The sequence below is a fragment of the Chlorocebus sabaeus genome, chromosome 23, assembly GCF_047675955.1.
Source record: "Chlorocebus sabaeus isolate Y175 chromosome 23, mChlSab1.0.hap1, whole genome shotgun sequence".
Lineage (NCBI taxonomy): Eukaryota > Metazoa > Chordata > Mammalia > Primates > Cercopithecidae > Chlorocebus > Chlorocebus sabaeus.
In genome coordinates, this window is record NC_132926.1 from 70,812,385 (window position 1) to 70,831,522 (window position 19,138).

The following is a 19,138-nucleotide window of genomic DNA, read 5'->3' on the forward strand; positions in this document are numbered from 1 at the left end:
TATGGTTTGTCTGTGTCCTCAGCCAAATCTCATCTTATAGTTCCTGTAATCCCCACGTGCGAGGGACCAGTGGAAGGTAATTGGATCATGGAGACGGTTTCCCCCATGCCATTCTTGTCATAGTAAGTTCTCATAAGAGCTGATGGATTTATAAGGGGCTTCCCCCTTCACTTAGTTCTCATTCTTCTCTTTACTGCCACCATGTGAATAAGGATGTGTTTGCTTTCTCCTTCTGCCCTAATTGTAAATTTTCTGAGGCCTCTACAGCTCTCCAGACCTGTGAGTCAATTAAACCTCTTTCCTTTATAATTTACCCAGTCTCAGACAGTTTTTTATAGCAGCATAAGAATTGACTAATATAGTGACCTTGACTAAGTTATTGAAACACACTCTTGTTTTTTGGGTTGCCTTATATGTGATGTAGAAATAATGCCAGTATTTCACATATACACTATGGAATACTATGCAGCCATAAAAAAGAAGGAGTTCATGTCCTTTGCAGGGACATGGATGAAGCTGGGAGCCATCATTCTCAGCAAACTAACACAGGAACAGAAAACCAAACACTGCATGTTCTCACTCATAAGTGGGGGTTGAACACTGAAAACACATGGACACAGGGAGGGGAACATCACACACCAGGGCCTGTCAGGGGGTGGGGGGCAAGGGGAGAGAGAGCATTAGGACAAATATCTAATGCATGCGGGGCTTAAAACCTAGATGATGGTTTGATAGGTGCAGCAAATCACGTGGTATATGTATACCTCTATAACAAACCTGCATGTTCTTCACATGTATCCCAGAACTTAAAGTACAATTTAAAAAAAAAGGAAGGAAGGAAGGAAGAATGCCAGTATTCTCGTGTAGGGCTGTTTTGAGGATTAACTAAAGAAGTGATTATATTGTCTCCCTGCCTTCTGTTACCTAGTCTTCTGTCTGCTGAGTTCCCCAGTAGCCCCACAACTGTATCTTTGGGCCCCACTGAGCCTATCCTCTTTGAGTCATGCCCAAATCTTTAGCATTTGCTCACTTCTTCCTTGACATGGTCAAACTCCAAACTCCAAAACTCTCTTCCCTTGTGTCCCTTTCACACAAAGAACATTCATTGAAAAACAATTAAAGCAAATTAATAGCAATGCTGAATAAAGCTCAGAGTGTGATTCTCCCGAATTTTTCTGTTAGTTTGCGATTGGTTGGTTTTACCATCTCTCTCTGCAACAAAGAAATGCATTCATGATGGGAGATGTGCAGACACCATGGCTTTTTTCCTAAGGAGGAGCAGGGGCCTTCCTAGTTTCACAGATTACACCTGGTAGGTAATTACTAACTCTGTATTTGGGTGAGATCGGCCCGTTTAAGCAACTAATTGCAACATGGAGTGATGGGAGCCTTAAGCCAAGGGCAGGTGTTCTCAATATAGACTGGAAAATAGAATCACGTGGGAAGCTTTTAAAAGGCTTGACTCTCAGGCCGTACATTAGACCAATTAAATGAGCGTTTTTTGAGTTAAGAACCAGACAGGTATTTTTTTTAACTGCCTACATTATTTCAATTTAATCTGGGCAGTTAATACAAATATGTTTCAATATTCAGCCAAGATTGAAAAACACTGGCTGCCATAAGACTTTGTGGCCACAACAGTTAAACTAATCTAATCAGTTTTCTTCTGGCTCCTTCACAAAACAGTTTGTTCACCTGGAAACTTGTGCTTGCCTATAGGAAGTCATTTGCATCGCCTTGAAGATGATTCTCATTTTGCCGAAATTACCACCAATGAAAAGTCAAATACATAACCAAATTCTGATATTTAATGTTACTATTTGAATATATGTTTCTCATTTCTAAAATCAACTGGTAGGAAGTCAAACTAACATACCTGATGACAGAAAATAATAATCTCTTATTCGATGCTTGAAATTTAAGGGATTTCCGGTGAGGAGTCCTCACATGTTGGATGGTGTCGTCATCTACTGGCACAATGTGGTATTGCAGCTCATTCCTTAAATCCTGAGGACTCCGAGAGAGTAACAAAGAGCGCCTCTGCCCGGAAGCGGTTTATCATTCACTCCAGCGAAACATACTTTTTCTGGGTCCAATACGTGGATTCCGCTATCCTCCAAGGAATCTTGGTTCTTACATAAAGACTAGTACTAGTGACCAAAATCTAATGCTGTCTGTGAATATCGGAGTTAGTGTTCAATCAAATTGTGTTCTGATGTAGAAAAAAATATTTGTGGAGAATAGACATACAGAAGAAAAAAATGTTTTGGAGGAAACTTTAAAAGCATTCTGTGGATTAAACTAAAATTTCAAAGAGTTATAAATCCAGAATATTAGGAGCCCTCCCTGCTCCTGATTTATTTTAAATTGTCCTGAATAATGCTTGTGTTATAATCAGCCTGTCTGGAGGGACCCTATAACAAACACTGAGATTTATCTTCCCAATATCCATTAGCCTCTTCCCCTTTACTAACAGCATTCAAATTTTGTTCCAAAAATAATTGTCCCAAGCTACAAAAACTCAACTAGCACCCCACGCCCTTCAGTTAGGGATCTCTACATGAAACAGTTCTCATCAATGGAATATTGGTAACAACAGTCTGCTGGGAATTTCTGGGAAAAAATTTTGCTTCCTGATAAACATGCAATTCTTCTTCATCCTGTCTGCCAGTAAGGTGGGCAAATGTAAAATAGGCGTCGTCTGGCCATTAGAACAGAAGCCACATTCTAAAGACAGGAAGGTAGGGAGGCAGATGGAGCCTGGAACAGCAGTGACTTCATGGACCTGCTACCCTAACTCTGGACTCCCTATCTCCCTAAAGAAAGCCATTATAGACTGAATTTTGTCCCTGCAAAATTTATGTGAAGTCTTAACCCCTCATGTGACTGTATTTGAAGATAGGTCATTTTGGAAGTAACTAAGGTTAAGTGGGTCATGGGGTGAGACCCAATCTGATCAGACTGGTGGTCTTAGAAGAAGAAAAAGAGATCTGAGGAACTGAAAAGAGCAGCGCCCATATCTTAGACTCCCTTGCCTCCAGAACTGTGAGAAATAAATTTCTGTTGTGTAAGTCACCCAGTCTAGAGTATTTAGTTACAGCAGCCTACACAGACTAAAAACAAACTCATCTGGTTAAGCCACTGTAATGGATTTTCTATTGCTTGCCTGTGCATTGTCCTCTGATGCAAAATGGGGTACCTGAAAGTGGGATGTTGCAATTAAAAGAAACAAAAATATGAAATTTCCAGGAATACAAGGTAGAGAGGTAGACAGGTCTCATCCATTACAAGCTGCGAAGTTGATGACCTTTTTCATGTGGTTATTAAATATTTAATTTTTGTGCTTATTGTAGCTGCAGCATCAAGGGAAGTAATAGGAAAATTTAAAATGTGTGTGTTTCTTATTGCTGAGTTTTCCAAAGTCCTCCTTGAGAGAAGTGAATTCATACTAAAGCTAGTCATTCTGACAGCTAAGACAGGAGGTGTGGGCCTGTGGCCTGCAATCTAAGATGTCTGAGAAGCCTATATGATAAGAGTCTACCAGCTTTGGGAAGAAAACACATTGCTTTCCTACCTCAAACTGAAGCCTTTCAAGTCAGAGCTGAAGCAGCAGTCCTAGCAGGAGCTGGTATTGGGTTCACAGCTCTCTCTTCCAGGTCTCTGCTGGACAAAGGAGCCATACCTGCTGGTAAATAGAGATTAAAGGGTGTTGCTTTTCCTCCAAATGTATGATTTCACATTGCTGATGACAGAAGGTAAAAGGAAAGACTACGTGTGAAAAATGAAGACCTGTGACCAGGAAACAATATTTCTCAGACCTTCATATTATGACTCCATACGATCTTTGGCTGTGGTTGCTGACATTGAATAGACTGAAAGTCTACTAAATTTTAGAAGGAACTGTATTTCTAAAGAAATATCAGGTCAGTAGAGGCACAAGGAGGAAGTAGGGTTGCAGACACCACGGTGGGCAGCAGTTCACTCATCAGTGCCCATGGGCTTTGGTCCGTGCCTCAACCTGAAAAGGCAGGAAAGTTCTGACATGGAGAGGGAGCTGCTGCCGCCATAGTTCTGAGCTTGAGGTTGCTAGGACTTATCTCAAACTTGTATACCGAGGAGACTCAGATGTTGGCCTCAGCTCCTAGGATGAACTCAGCAGATAGACCTACGAGAACTTCTATACTGAGACAAAGGAAACGATCCATCAGAAAGCAACATCTATTATCTTGAGCTTGGCAGCAAGGAAGAGGACAGGTATTGGAAACCCTGCTCTCTAAAAAGTTGACCAAAAGGTGACAAAGAAGCTGAAGGTGGGTGGTGGAGAGAGGTATAACATTCTATCCCCTCAATCTAGAAATATTGGTAAGAACCAACAACAACTTAATAGAGGCCCAAGGATCAGAATTCCCAAAAGACGATTCATAAGAAAAAAGAAAGAGGACATGGTTAGAACTCATCAGCAACTGCATAACAGGTCATGCAAAATGGGGGGAAGAATAAAAATTTCCCAAATAATCAAAATTGGAACTCTAGCTTACCAGGTCCCAGCTTACTTTTTTTTTTCTTTATTTTATTTATTTATTTATTTGTTTGTTTGTTTGTTTGTTTATTTTTGAGACAGGGTCTCACTCTATTGCCCAGGCTGGAGTGCACTGGTGCCATCTCAGCTCACTTCAACCTCCGCCTCCCAGGTTCAAGAGATTCTCCTGCCTCAGCCTCCTGAGTAGCTGTGACTACATGTGCCCACCACCATGCCTGGCCACGTTTGATATTTTTAATAGAGACATGGTTTCACCATGTTGGCCAGGCTGGTCTTGAACTCCTGACCTCAAGCAATCCGCCCACCTTGGCCTCCCAAAGTGCTGAGATTACAGGCAGGAGCCACTGCGCCCAGGCCCCAGCTTACTTTTTAAATCTTAAGCGAATCAGAACTATGCTGGAGTCAAATTTATTGAGCTGCCATCACCAAGCATTCTTCCCAAACCATCATTCCACTGGGTTCCTGTTTCCTTTATTCCTTCAGATAGGAAAAGAATGATATTTCAAATTAAAACCTTACTTAAAGTCAGGTATAAAATAAGATAAAGTACTGATGTTTAAATTTAGTTGCATTGCCGGGCGTGGTGGCTCACGCCTGTAATCCCAGCACTTTGGGAGGCCGAGGCGGGCAGATCACCTGAGGTTGGGAGTTCGAGACCAGCCTAACTAACATGGAGAAATCCCATCTCTACTAAAAATACAAAATTAGCCAGGTGTGGTGGCACATGCTTGTAATCTCAGCTACTCAGGAGGCTGAGGCAGGAGAATTGCTTGAACCTGGGAGGTGGAGGTTGTGGTGAGCCAACATTGCGCCATTGCATTCCAACGTGGGCAAGAGGAGTGAAACTCCGTCAAAAAAAAAAAAAAAAAAAAATTTAGTTGTGTTTATAGATAGCTGTCAGTTGGTCTGAAACAAATTCACCAGGGAATTAATCTATTAGTGTAGAATTGCTAATTATTGTAAAATATATAATTAGACTTCATTTGTTTTATGCGCATTGTGATGTAATATAGCATCAGTGCAACTTAAAGTAACTAAAATAATAATTGTACTTGTTGTTAAGTGTTCTCACCTGAGTAACGTTTAAGTGAAACCATTCAAGTTTAGATTTGGGGAGTGGTAAGGGAATCAACTTTTTCTTTTGTTTGTTCAGGGAAAATGGTGATTTAAGATTATCATTCATGGATCAGTAGATTGTTGAAAGTTTGTGAATCAGTTTATAAACATGTATCTAAGACATACAAGGACTGAGGGCTAGGTAAACATCTGAAAGTTTAGTCTCTACAAACACCCAAACTAGTAATGAGCCAACAACCAGATGCACTGCTAAAGGAAAATGTGAACGTTTTTAATAGCTGCATTTTAATGAATTGTACAGTGGTGAAGGTGGAAAGGGCACTTGGGACTCATTAGAACGAGGCAGAGTATACTCCAATGGCCCTGTTTCTCAGATATAGTGAATAAGTGTCTGCCAACAATATACCAAAACCATCTTTTAGAGAAACACTATTTAATGGTCACTCCATAGCTTTCAAAACACGTATTAACAGCACTGCACAACCTGTTCTGAAAGTGATCTGGCATCATCATTCCTGCAAAATATGCTTTGGAGAGAGGAAGCTTGCTTGGGGCAGTTGTATAATACGAAAGTTTTAAGTTCCTAGGGAAGAAAGAGCCATGTAAATACATGTAATAAACTGATGCATGCGTACAATTTCTTGGCCTTTATCCTACAGAAATGAAATATTGAATATGAATTTTCTGAATGTAAGATTATGGACTGTTTTTTATACTATGGCCTAATTTTAAAGGCCCAAAATAATATATTTTTAAGTTTGCCCTTGTGCTGAAGTACCAGTGTATGTATGTTATGCTTGATTTGGTTGTAAACTATATTTCAAAGTAAATCCTAGTGTAATAAGTTTTATAACCAAAAAGGTTTAGGCTGCTGAACCATTGTTTTTAAGAGATATAAAGTGCAGCAAGGGACTATTTTTTTTTCCTTCTCTAAGCCCAGAGAAGAACTACTAAGTGGTACCTCCAACCTCAAATATTTGTCTCGGCTTTTACCAAGACGTGTAACCTATGATACAAAGATAGTTTATGTATGGTGCCAGTGGTGGTTGTTTTTTGTTTGGTCAAGAGTAAGTGCAACCCAGGGGACCACTTATGCAAAAGATGTAAACTCTTGCATAATACATTGGTAACATATTTTACCAATCTCAAGGGTAAATGCTAAATACAAGTTACCCAAATAGCAAGTTAAAAGAAATAACATATGAGGGTCAATTTAATATTTCTAATTGTTAATGTTCTGTTTTCCAATTTGTCATCTTTTGTGATGTTTATAAGCAGATGGCTAAGTTGTATTTCTCCAAATAAATTCAGATAAAATAATATTGCCCAAGTAAAATATTAATAACCTAAAGACAAGTTGATATGGTATTTAATGTACATAACATGAACTTGAAGCATAAAATTAAAATTGTTTCACTCCCCTCACAAAAAAATATCCAACATCATATGATCAATTAATTAATAAGAAATGACGGAGCCCCCACATTTCACCCACAGGAATGAGTTGTGGAAGCTGTGCAGCCCTGAAAGGTTGTCCTCTCCGCATCTCTTTTGGAGTGGCCATAGAGTAATAAACAACAGGACCCTAGCAAATTTGGCTATGCCAAGAAATGTATTTCACTGTGAGAGCAGGGAGTCCTTATTGTTCCTGCCTAGCAATAATTGATTGATATGTGCTATGTGGCCAGGGACTGCTGTGTTTCTTGTTCTTCCTTTTTCCAAACAAAGACTTATAACTTCCGTTTAACGTTATTGCTCACCAGATAATGAGGAGCCACTTCGAGACCTGATGAAAAGCAGAAAACACATTACCAAAGATCCTATATTTGATGTGAATAAATTAACTGGATGAGACAATGGTGTGGTATTTCTAAGGGAGAGGCTGGAGAAGGTATTCTATTTATGAGAGGAAAAGTGTGTATGAATATTACAAAGTCAAAGGGGTAGAATGTGGTAGAAGCCACTGGTTTTCCACCCAATAAACTTTCTCCTTTTATTTCTTATTAACAGAATCCCACTTTTGTTCAAATCAGCAATGTGCTGAAGAGCTGGGGATATGGTGACTGATCAGTGTTCCCTTTTTATGTTAACTGCAAGAAGGCTTACAACTAAATTTGCAGCTCGTCTTTAACAAGGAGGTTCTCTGTGATGTGCAGTATTGTAACGACCCCATTCCTAGTTACAGCTTATCTTTCCATCCATGATTTCCATTTTTCTTTTTCACCTATTTTCATACGTACTGTTTTGCTATACTTACTTATGCCATCAAACTACTTTAAAACATTTAAAAATAAACCATGTAGAAAGAGCAGCAAGGAAAGCCAACAGAAATAAAGAGGAAGAGAGAAAAATAAAAAGAAGGAGAAGGAAGGAAGGAAGGAATAAAGAAAGAGAAAGAGGAAAAAGAAAGGAAGGAAAAAGAAAGAAAATAGAGACAGAAAGAGAGAGAAAGAAAATAAAGAGAAAAGAGGAAGAAAAGAAAGAGAAGAAATAAAAGAGGAAGAAAGGAAAGAAATAGAAAGAAAAAAAGAGAAAGAAAGAAAGATGGAAAGAAAGAAAAGAAAGGAGGGAGGTAGGAAAGGAAGGAGAGAGAAAGAAAAAGGGAGACGTAAAAAGGGAAGAAGGGAAGAGGGAAAGGAGAAAAGGAAGAGAAAGCAAAGGACATAAAACCTACAATTTGAACCTTGCAGATCTACACCTATGAAAGGAAGATAAATGTCATTACTACTGATGACTTAAGAATTACGCAACATGATTTGTAGAGAAAGGCTAACAAAAGATGTAAGGCATTACAAAGGAATACAAAGATAAAATTAATCACCTGAAGTATATGCTTATAGTTCTAAGCTTTTGAAATATTCTTTCTCTCAGCTTCTGGTGGCATGTAGGAAATACTTTGATGCATGATAGCCTGTAAGCACAGCATCATGCAAGCTATTCCAGGGACAACTCCCCCCAACCACAATGTCACTGGCCAGGTAACCTGATGAGCAGCTGTGGTTTTTAATTTGGCAGAGAAAAGGTGGGGCCAGAATGGGAGTCAAGCTGAGTGACCGATTTAAGATCTCACAGATATGAGTGCCTCATGTATATTTTGTGTACTATAAATATTTAGTGTCATTTGGTCCTTCTATCACTTTCTGTGTTCATGTACAAGTTCTCTACTTCTTTTATTTCTCTAACACATCTCATGGGTTACCAACTTGTTTATCTCTGCTTAACAAAGATACGCTTTGTTCATCCATTTGTTTTGGATCTTGCCCTCTATGGCAAAATAGAATGTCCTCAAATAAAGAGGATATTCAATATCCTCAGTGACACCTGATATGTTTATTTTTATTTTTTATTTTATATTTATTTAGGTTTTTTTTTTTGAGATGGAGTCTTACTCTGTCACCCAGGATGGAGTGCAGTGGTGTGATATCAGGTCACTGCAACTTCTGCCTACCGGGTTCAAACCATTCTCCTGCCTCAGCCTCCCCAGTAGCTGGAATTACGGCATGCACCACCACACTCAGCTAATTTTTTGTATTTTAGTAGAGATGTAGTTTCACCATGTTGCCCAGGTTGATCTTGAACTCCTGAGCTCGGGCAATCTGCCCACCTCGGCCTCCCAAAGTGCTACAATTGCAGGCATGAGCCACTGAGCCCAGCTCACCTGTCATCTTTTACTTTAACAGTGCTCCTTTCTACATCCATTCATAAGAAGAGAAAATGTCTAATTTTAAATTTGTCTTAATGCATCTCACTAAAATAAGTATATGTAAAATTTTAAACAAATGCCTATCACATAGAGTATATATTGGCATTAATATCTATCCATATCTTAATTGGGCTTTTCAGACATATTTCAATATGGTTCAATAAAAGTAGAGATTAACACCTACCTAAACATGAGCTATGGTCCAGGCAGCAAATAATTTCATTAAATAAGTAAATTGACTTACATATCGGAAGGTACATTTTGCAACTTATTCATCTGAAAAGATTTCTGCTCAAGGTGGGGTGCGGTGGCTCATGCCTGTAATTCCAGCACTTTGGGAGGCCACGGTGGGCGGATCACCAGAGGTCAGGAGTTTGAGACCTGACCTGGCCAACATGGTGAAACCCCATCTCTACTAAAAATACAAAAATTAGCTGGGCATGGTGGTGCACGCCTGTAATCCCAGCTATATGGGAGGCTGAGACAGGAGAATTGCTTGAACCCGGGAGGTGGAGGTTGCAGTGAGCTAAGATTGCACCATTGCACTCCAGCCTGGACAACAGAGCAAGACTCTGTCTCAAAAAAATAAAAGAGTTTTGCTCAAAAGCTATCACATAAATATACTGTAGACTATGGCTTCATTGTAGGAATGCAGTTTGTCATGATTAAGGTGTCCAGTTAGTGACAACTGACTTTAACTGGCCATATTCTGGGCCAGTGTTATTTTTCTATTCTTTGCGGAATTAGTGCTTGCCATTTAGGATTTTGGTGTCCTGATAAAGAATATTTGTTAAGAAAAATTATCCAAATTTTGAAATAAGGAAAAAATACTACTGCATGCCCTTCAAAAGTCATGCTAGAGCATTAGTTAAGAAGCCACATTGTCTGACAAAGGTCATCTGATGATGTAAGGGAATGTGATTTTGGCTGATTATTTACATTTGACTAAGGCTCTGATTCTGTAATGTTATGTTAACTTGTAAAAGGTTGGTAGGTTGTTAAAAACTGTATGCCAGTAGAGAGATGAGTGATTTCTTTTCAGAAGAAAAGATATCCCAAATTTTGATATTTATTGCTCTGCAGAACATTAACTAATTTTTGTATTTTAAAATAACTTATTTATTAAAAATGCAAACATTTTGGTTTCATCCAAATATAAATTATGATATTCTTAGTGGGAAAGCATTAACAGTTTTATATCTAACTGAGCAATTTATTTCAGCAGTCTTTCTTTCAGTCTCTTGTATCCTCTTAGAACCAGCTTTACTTTCCTAACAGTTCCATCATTTAGTTAAATATCTCTTTCATCACTGAGTTAAATATACTTTTAGTTTTCTTAAAATTATATTTTGTCATACTCCCTTTTCCTGCCTTCATTCAAATTAAATTAGGAAACAGACAAAAGTGTAATCAAGATGATATACTTAAAGATGACAAACTTGAAATATAGCCTTGTGTCATTTATTGACAGGGATATATTCTACGAAATGCATTCTTAGGCAATTTTGTCACTGCATGAACATCATAGAGTGTACTTACACAAACCTAGATGGTATAGCCTACTACAATAAGACTTAAAATGTTTGTGGAAAAAAATAGTATTAAAAGACAAAAATAAATAATATAAACTTTATTTCTCAACATAAGCTCCATCAACTTCAAGATATTTTTGTAAGTGATGATACGAGGCATTTAGTCTATTCCTAAAGAACTGAGGGTCCTGGGAATTTAACCATGTCAATACAGTCTTTTCTACAGTATTAACTGAAGAAAAATGGGTGTCATTTAAAGATGTTTTAAAATTATGAAATAAAAAGTCAGAAGGAGCAATATCAGGACTGTAAGGTAGATGTCTAATGGTTTCCCAAGGAAACTCTTGAAAAATTTTCCTTGTTTGATAAGAAAAATGAGCAGCGGTATTGTCATGGGGGAGAAGGACTCTCTGGGGAAGCTGTCTTGTGTGTTTTTTATCCTATAGTTTTGGCTAATTTTCTCAAAACACTCTCATAATAAATAAATACCATCATTGTTTGGCCCTTCAGAAAGTCAACAAACAAAATGTCTTGAGTATTCCAAAAAATTGTTTCCATGACCTTTGCTCTTGAATGGTCTGCTTTTGTTTGGACCAGACCATTTTCCACCTCTTGGTAGCCATTGCTTTGATTGTTCTTTATTTTCAGGATCATACTGGTAAAGCTGTGTTTCATTTACTGTTTCAATTCCTTGAAGAAATGCTTCTTCAAAGTGTCTTCAAAGCGGGATCATTCCACTTGTTTAAATTTCCATTGAAAGATCTGCACTTGTCTGCAGCTGATCTGGACACAACGATTCTGGTATCATCAGGCGGAAAGTTTGCTCAATTTTCATTTTTCAGTCAGAATTCTGTCACCTGAACTAATTAAGATGTCTATGGTATTGGCTATTGTTTCTGCTGTTAATTGTCAGTCCTCTTCAATTAGAGAATTAACAAAATTAACTTTTTCCTCGAAAATCCATGTGGCTGGTCTAGGCTATACACTTCATCTTCAACATCATCTCCTCCCCTTTTAAAACGAGTTATTCATATGTAAACTGCTGGTTTCTTTGGGACATTGTCTCCATAAACTTTTCATAAAGCATAAATGATTTCATCATTCTCTCACAAAAACTTCACCATTAATTTGATGGGTTTGTTTGTTTGTGTGTGTGTTTTTTTGAGACAGAGACTCACTCTGTTACCTAGGCTGGGTGCATAAGTGCATTCTTGGCTGTCACCTCCACCTCCCAGGTTCAAGCAGTTCTCCTGTCTCAGCCTCCAGAGTAGCTGGCATTATGGGCATGTGCCCAGATAATTTTTGTATTTTTAACAGAGATGGGATTTCACTGTGTTGGGTTTTCACTGGTTTGAGACCAGACCAGGCTGGTCTCAAACTCCTGACCAGGTAATCTGCTCCCCTTGGCCTCTCGAAGAGCTGGGATTATAGGCATGAGCCACCGCGCCCAGCCGATGATTGTTCTTGCTTCAATTATAGCAGAATTCATGTTGCTCTAATAGAGGCTATTTTCAAACTGATGTCTTGTCCTTCATAGTGTCTCAAACTAGATCCTGTTTAGACGTGTTATATCTAGTTGGTATGAGGTTATGTTGGTGCAAAAAATTTTGAAATCCATGTATAGTTTTTCATAATAAGCATTTTCCATTTCCACTTTTTGAAGGCTCTTCGTACACACCTAGGCTATGTGGTATAGCCTATTGCTCCTTGGCTGCAAATCTGTATAGCATGTTATATACTGAATACTGTAGGCAGTTTTAACACAGTGGGAAATATATGTGTATCTAAACATAGAGTACAGTAAAAACACAGGGTGAAAGGTAAAAAGATGGTACACCTGTATAGGGCACTTACTTACCATGAATGGAGCTTGCCAGACAGGAATTTGCTCTGGGCTAGTGAGTGAGTGAGTGGTAAGTGAATATGAAGGCCTAAGGACATTATTGTACACTACTGTAGACTTTATAAACACTATATACTCATGCTATGCTACATTTATTTAAAAAGCATCTTTCTTTCTTTAATTATACATTAACCTTATCTTACTGTAACATTTTTACTTCATAAACTTTTTAATTTATTTATCTTTTGACTCTTATAATAGTACTTAAAATATAAACACATTGTAAAAGTACAAAAAAATGTTTTCTTTCTTTATATCCTTATTCTATATGCTTTTTGATTTTTTTTAAACTTTTTTATCTTTTAAACATTTTTGTTAAAGACCAAGACACAGACCAGGTGTGGTAGTTCACACCTATAATCCCAGCACTTTGGGAGGCCGAAACGGGTGGATCATTTGAGGTCAGGAGTTCGCGACCAACCTGACCAACATGGTGAAACCCAGTCTCTACTAATAATACGAAAATTAGCTGATGGTGTGCGCTTGAAGTCCTAGCTATTTGGGAGGCTGAGGCACAAGAATAGCTTGAACTGGGAGGTGGAGGTTACAGTGAGCCAAGATCATGGCCACTGCACTCTAGCCTTGATGACAGAGTAAGACTCCATCTCAGAAAAAAACAAAAGCAAAAACAAAAACTAAATGAAGACACAAATACACATATTAGCCTAGGCTTACACAGGATCAGGATCATCAGTATCTCTGTCTTCCATCTCCACATCTTGTCTCCTTAAAAGGTCTTCAGGGACGATAATATGCATGATGCTCTCGTTTCCTATGATAACAATGCCTTCCTCTGGAATACTTTCTGAAGGACATGCTGAGGCTCCTTTACAGTTACCTGTCTCTTAATAGGTAGAAGAGTATATTCTAAAATAATGATAAAAAGTATAGTAAGTACATAAACCAGTAACATAATCTTTTATTTTTATTAAGTATTAGGTACTGTACATAATTGTACATGCTATACTTTTCTACGACTGGCAGCACAATATGTTTTACACCAGCAACTCCAGAAACACGTGAGTAATATTTTGTGCTATGACATTAGGATGACTACAACATCACTAGGCGATAGGAATTTTTCAGCTCTATTATAATCTTATGGAATTACCATCATATATGCAGCCTGTTGTTGACTAAAACATCATTATGAGAGGCACAACTGTAGCCACCTTTTTTTTATTTTTTGGACATGGAATCTTGCTCTTTACCAGGCTGGAGTGCCGTGGCATAATCTCAGCTCACTGCAACCTCCACCTCCTACATTCAAGCGATTCTCCTGCCTCAGCCTCCTGAGTAGCTGGGATTACAGGCAGATGCCACCGGGCGCAGCTTATTTTTGTATTTTTAGTGGAGACGGGGTTTCACCATGTTAGCCAGGCTGGTCTCGAACTCCTGACCTTGTGATCTGCCCACCTCACCCTCCCAAAGTGCTGGGATTACAGGCTTGAGCCACCACAACTGGCCCACTTTCTTTACTGAAAAATTTGGAGAATATGGCCTTAGAGCTGAAGCCAAATAGTCTTGCCATTATTTCACTCTGAAGTTAAACTCACTTGCTCACTTAGTTTCTGGCATAATTGGATGGCTCAGATCTCTTACTGTCTTCAGTCTTCAGGGGAGGACACCTTTCTACCACATGGCAGGCTATAGAGAGTAACACTCTCTAAAGGCAGGAAGACTCGAAAACAGTAAGCAGACAAGGAGCTAAGCTTTCAGAATTCCTTCTCCTAAATTCAGCAGTCAGTTAAAGCATCCTTCCTTCCCTGGGGAAGAATTAAGGCATAGGATAAGAGAGGCCAGGAATGAAGAATACATGTCAGCACATTGCTGCCACAGTTTAGCAGATCCAATTATTCTACCCCCATGAGGAAGTGGAATGACCTGCCCGTCTGAAGAAACCCATAGGCCAGGATTTTACCATAGTAAATGTTATTGTTGTTATGCATATTCTTAGCATCCCAAGCATATACCAAGCAAAAACACAGTGTACTTTTATATTGGGCTCTGATGAGAGGTCTCAATCTATTCACATAATGTCGAAAGAAGTATGTTTTATTCAACTTTAACCTCTAACAAAGCTCAGAGTAGGTACTCAAGCATACGTTAAATGAATGAATGAATGGATGAATGAACACATGGATGAGACAGGATGAGATTTCAGCACAGTAGAGGAAGTTGAGGTTTTTCCCAGGAGCAGAATCTAGTCAGGTAGCATAGTACATCTCTGTACCATAGCAGCTGATGAAGTGGTTTCTTGACAAAATGGTGTCTACTCATTCAAAAATCAATGAGAATGAATATCATCGAAGTCCTTCAATAAAGGAGATGCCATATGTTCCCTAGGAAAAGAAATCTGTGACCCCAAACCTTATAGTTGAAAATTTGTGAAGGTCCCTTTGAAACCCCCACTGCTCTAAAACAAACCCAGTCCTATTTTCTCATCAGAAAAGAACCAACCTTTGTTAGAAAAACTTTATCTTAGTTTAAATGTATGTTCTCCTTCCACAATTTCACATGAAGTTTACTCCAGTTAAATAATCTGAGTTTTTTTAAAAAAGAAAATAACAACCCCAAACTAGAAAAACTAAAACATCTATAAATGTAAAAGTAAATAAATGTATAAATTGTAATATGTTTATACAAATGGATACAACTTAGAAATATAACAGAAAAAAACAACTGATATGGTTTGGAGCTGTGTTTCTACCAAATCTCATGTCGAATTGTAATTCCCAGCATTGGAGGTGGGGTCTGGTGGGAGGAAATTTGATCATGGGAATGGTTTCTCATGAATGGTATAGCACCATCCCTCTTGGTACTGTCCTCATGGTAGTGAGTGAGTTCTTCTGAGATCTGTTGTTTAAAAGTATGTAGCACATCCTTGCCCTCTCTCTCTCTTGCTCCTGCTCCAGCCATGTGAAGTGCAAGGTTCTCCTTCACCTTCTCCCATGATTATAAGTTTCCTGAGACCTTCCCGGAAGCTAAGCAGATCCTAGCATCATGCTTCCTGTACAGACTGCAGAACCATGAGCCAATTAATCCTCTTTTCTTTATAAATTACCCAGTCTATTTCTTTATAGCAATATGAGAACAAACTAATACAACTACTAATATACACAACAACATAGATGAACCTCGAAACATTATGTTGAATGAAAAAAGCTGGACACAAAAAAACTACACACCATATAATGTTATGTACATGAAGTCCAAGAACAGCCAACACTAATCTGCAGTAAAAAATTCCAAGCAGTGGTTGTTTCTGAGGTGAATATGTGGAGGGTAGGGGAACTGACCAGAAAGGGGCAAAAGAGAATGTACTGGGGTGAATGGAAATGCCTTGATAGTTTCATGAATATTTACCATTGTCAAAATTTATTGACCTGAATACTTAATATTACTTTTTAATATATGTAAATTAAACTTCAAGAAGAAAAGTTAGAAAGGAAAATAAAGGGCTATCACAGATGTGGCTGACAGACTTGCTAACACTTTCCCTAAGTTAAGGATCCTGAAGTTTCAATTACCTTCTTGAAAACTGAGCAGACTGTAGCCAAACAATCCATTTCTGGCTGGCTGCAATTTTTTTTCATTGGAAGTAATGTGAAGAATAGGTCTCAGGAAGTCACTTTCCAAAGAATTCAATTCTCTTGAATATAGTAAGGAGTGTTGGGCACTAAAGGAGATCAAAGCCAGTTATTAATGAGTCTTCCTCTCCATTAGCCAGGCTCTTTGATGCACTTCCAAAACAAACAGGGCTAGAAGGCAACTGGATGTGAACTTTTCACAGTCGTTTCTATGAAAGTAACGTGTCAGCAAAAGGGTTCTCCAGTTAATGAGAAAATTAATAGGACATTTTGTTTATCTGTGCAAGTACAGATTTTTAGAAATAAGCAGTTAATCTGAGGATAAAGTCTTACATAAAACAAATAAACAGAAAAAAACCCAAAAGCCAAGGACTGATAAAATAGATCAACTGATGTTGACAACAACTGATATCTACAAGAGCATAATGGAAAGACAATCTCTGGTTCTTTGTGTGTCACAGATGTGAAATATAGTTCGTCTGCAGTGGGAAGAATATGAAGAATAGGTAAGGATATCACCAAGGAAGGAGAGTACAGGTATCAAGAAAGACTTGAGATACCAGACCATCCTATGCAGTACAATGAATGGCATATGAAGAAGTGGATGTACAGAGCTAACCGGGACATCACATGGTAACGATCACTACCAAGAAGGCAGTGGATAGGAACCGGCGTGAAATCAGAAGGAGCAAAAAGAAAGGGAATTATAATTGTGAGAAAATGTGTACAATCAATCTTGAATGTCTGAGGACTCTATGTGCATTGCAAACCTAATTTTCTATTGACTCTTTCTGGAAAAAGACAAAGGCTCACTCAGAGGGACCTCTGTGACTTGGCCAGGGATCGGTTTCATATACTAACCTATTTCTCAGATTGCTGCACTGTCCAGGAGGGTTGGACCTCTCAGAGTTGAGAAAAGAAGAGGGTCACCTCGGTCGCTCTCTAACGCCAGCGCCGCCTCTCGCTCGCCGAGCTCCAGCCGAAGTAGAAGGGGGGTAAGTAAGGAGGTCTCTGTACCATGGCTCGTACAAAGCAGACTGCCGGCAAATCGACTGGTGGTAAAGCATCCAGGAAGCAACTGGCTACAAAGGCCGCTCGCAAGAGTGCGCCCTCTACTGGAGGGGTGAAGAAACCTCATTGTTACAGGCCTGGTACTGTGGCACTCCGTGAAATTAGACGTTATCAGAAGTCCACTGAACTTCTGATTCGCAAACTTCCCTTCCAGCGTCTGGTGCGAGAAATTGCTCAGGATTTTAAAACAGATCTGCGCTTCCAGAGCGCAGCTATTGGTGCTTTGCAGGAGGCAAGTGAGGCCTATCTGGTTGGCCTTTTTGAAGACACCAACCTGTGTGCTATCCATGCCAAACGTGTAACAATTATGCCAAAAGACATCCAGCTAGCACGCCGCATACGTGGAGAACGTGCTTAAGAATCCGCTATGATGGGAAACATTTCATTCTCAAAAAAAAAAAAAAAAAAAAAATTATCTTCTTCCTGTTATTGGTAGTTCTGAACGTTAGATATTTTTTTTCCATGGGGTCAAAAGGTACCTAAGTATATGATTGCGAGTGGAAAAATAGGGGACAGAAATCAGGTATTGGCAGTTTTTCCATTTTCATTTGTGTGTGAATTTTTAATATAAATGCAGAGGCGTAAAGCATTAATGCAAGTTAAAATGTTTCAGTGAACAAGTTTCAGCGGTTCAACTTTATAATAATTATAAATAAACCTGTTAAATTTTTCTGGAAAAAAAAAAAAAAAAAAAAAGAAGAGGGTCACCTCTCATAAAAACCCTGTTCGGCAGGATTATTTTCATCTCCTCTTTACTGAGGAGAAAACGGAGACTCAGATAAGCGAATACTGCCTAGCTGGCAGGTGACAGAGCTTTACTTAGAAGCCAGGTGTCTGACTCCAAGGTCGTCTGATGTCATACCTTTCCAAATGTAAGTTCAAAGTATAGGCAGTTTAGAATTTAGGCTACAATATAAATCCCTTATTAATATCTCTCTCAGTCTCTCTTTTTACTATAACTGGGAAACTCTAACTGTAAGCTTCTTTGGGAGCAAAAAATTTATGATCTTGTGATACTGTCTCAGTATTTTTTTTCACCTAAACAACTCTACTCTATACCTCTCATGTTTAGTATTTAGTTAGATGCAGGAGATGTAAAAATTTTTACTGCCCTAAGTATGTCTGGAAATACCTCAATTTGATTTTCACAGTCCAGTGCTACTCAACAAACTATAACTGAGCACTTACTCTGTGCTAGGAACAGCATTTCTGCTTTCCAAGGACTTCTAAGGTGAGAGATAAATAAACAAATAGTTTTATAACAACATGACTTAATAAAGAATATAAAATTACTCTGAGACTTATGTGTAGGATGTTTTAAGTACACCAAATAGGAACACCTAACCCATCCTGGGGTAAGGGTAGTGGTCAGGAGAAGTTTCCCATAAGAAAAAGAATTCAAGTCTTGATGTCTAGTGCAGAAGTAGGAAAAGTGCAATCTGGGGAGTGGGAACATCTATTTAGAAACCACCAAGTCACTTCAAACTCAACTACCCTCACTTCATACTCAATTACCTCCTTGCATTTGCAAGTGCACACCTCTCTCTCTCTCTCTTTCTCCTTTACACACACACACACACACACAAAATTTCTTATCATGGTGAATGACAATCACACAATCATCCATCCAGTACTACAAATAGAAACCCAGGAGTTGACTTTAATAACCACTTCTCAACTGTCACCGAGTCTATTTCTACCTCCTAAATATCTTCTTAGCTG

At 38.6% G+C, this 19,138-nt stretch overlaps 1 protein-coding gene and 1 pseudogene across 1 annotated transcript; both read left to right on the top strand.

The window, feature by feature from the left end:
• The first annotated feature begins 2,642 nt into the window (after positions 1-2,642).
• LOC119627951 (proline-rich nuclear receptor coactivator 2-like) lies at positions 2,643-5,085 on the top strand (annotated as a pseudogene).
• A 12,200-nt stretch (positions 5,086-17,285) lies between these two features.
• Positions 17,286-18,086, top strand: LOC119627925 (histone H3.3A-like). Its single transcript, XM_038009129.2, has one exon. It carries the CDS (start codon positions 17,364-17,366, stop codon positions 17,772-17,774), a length of 411 nt encoding a protein of 136 aa, XP_037865057.2. The 5' UTR covers positions 17,286-17,363; the 3' UTR covers positions 17,775-18,086.
• Positions 18,087-19,138: the final 1,052 nt, after the last annotated feature.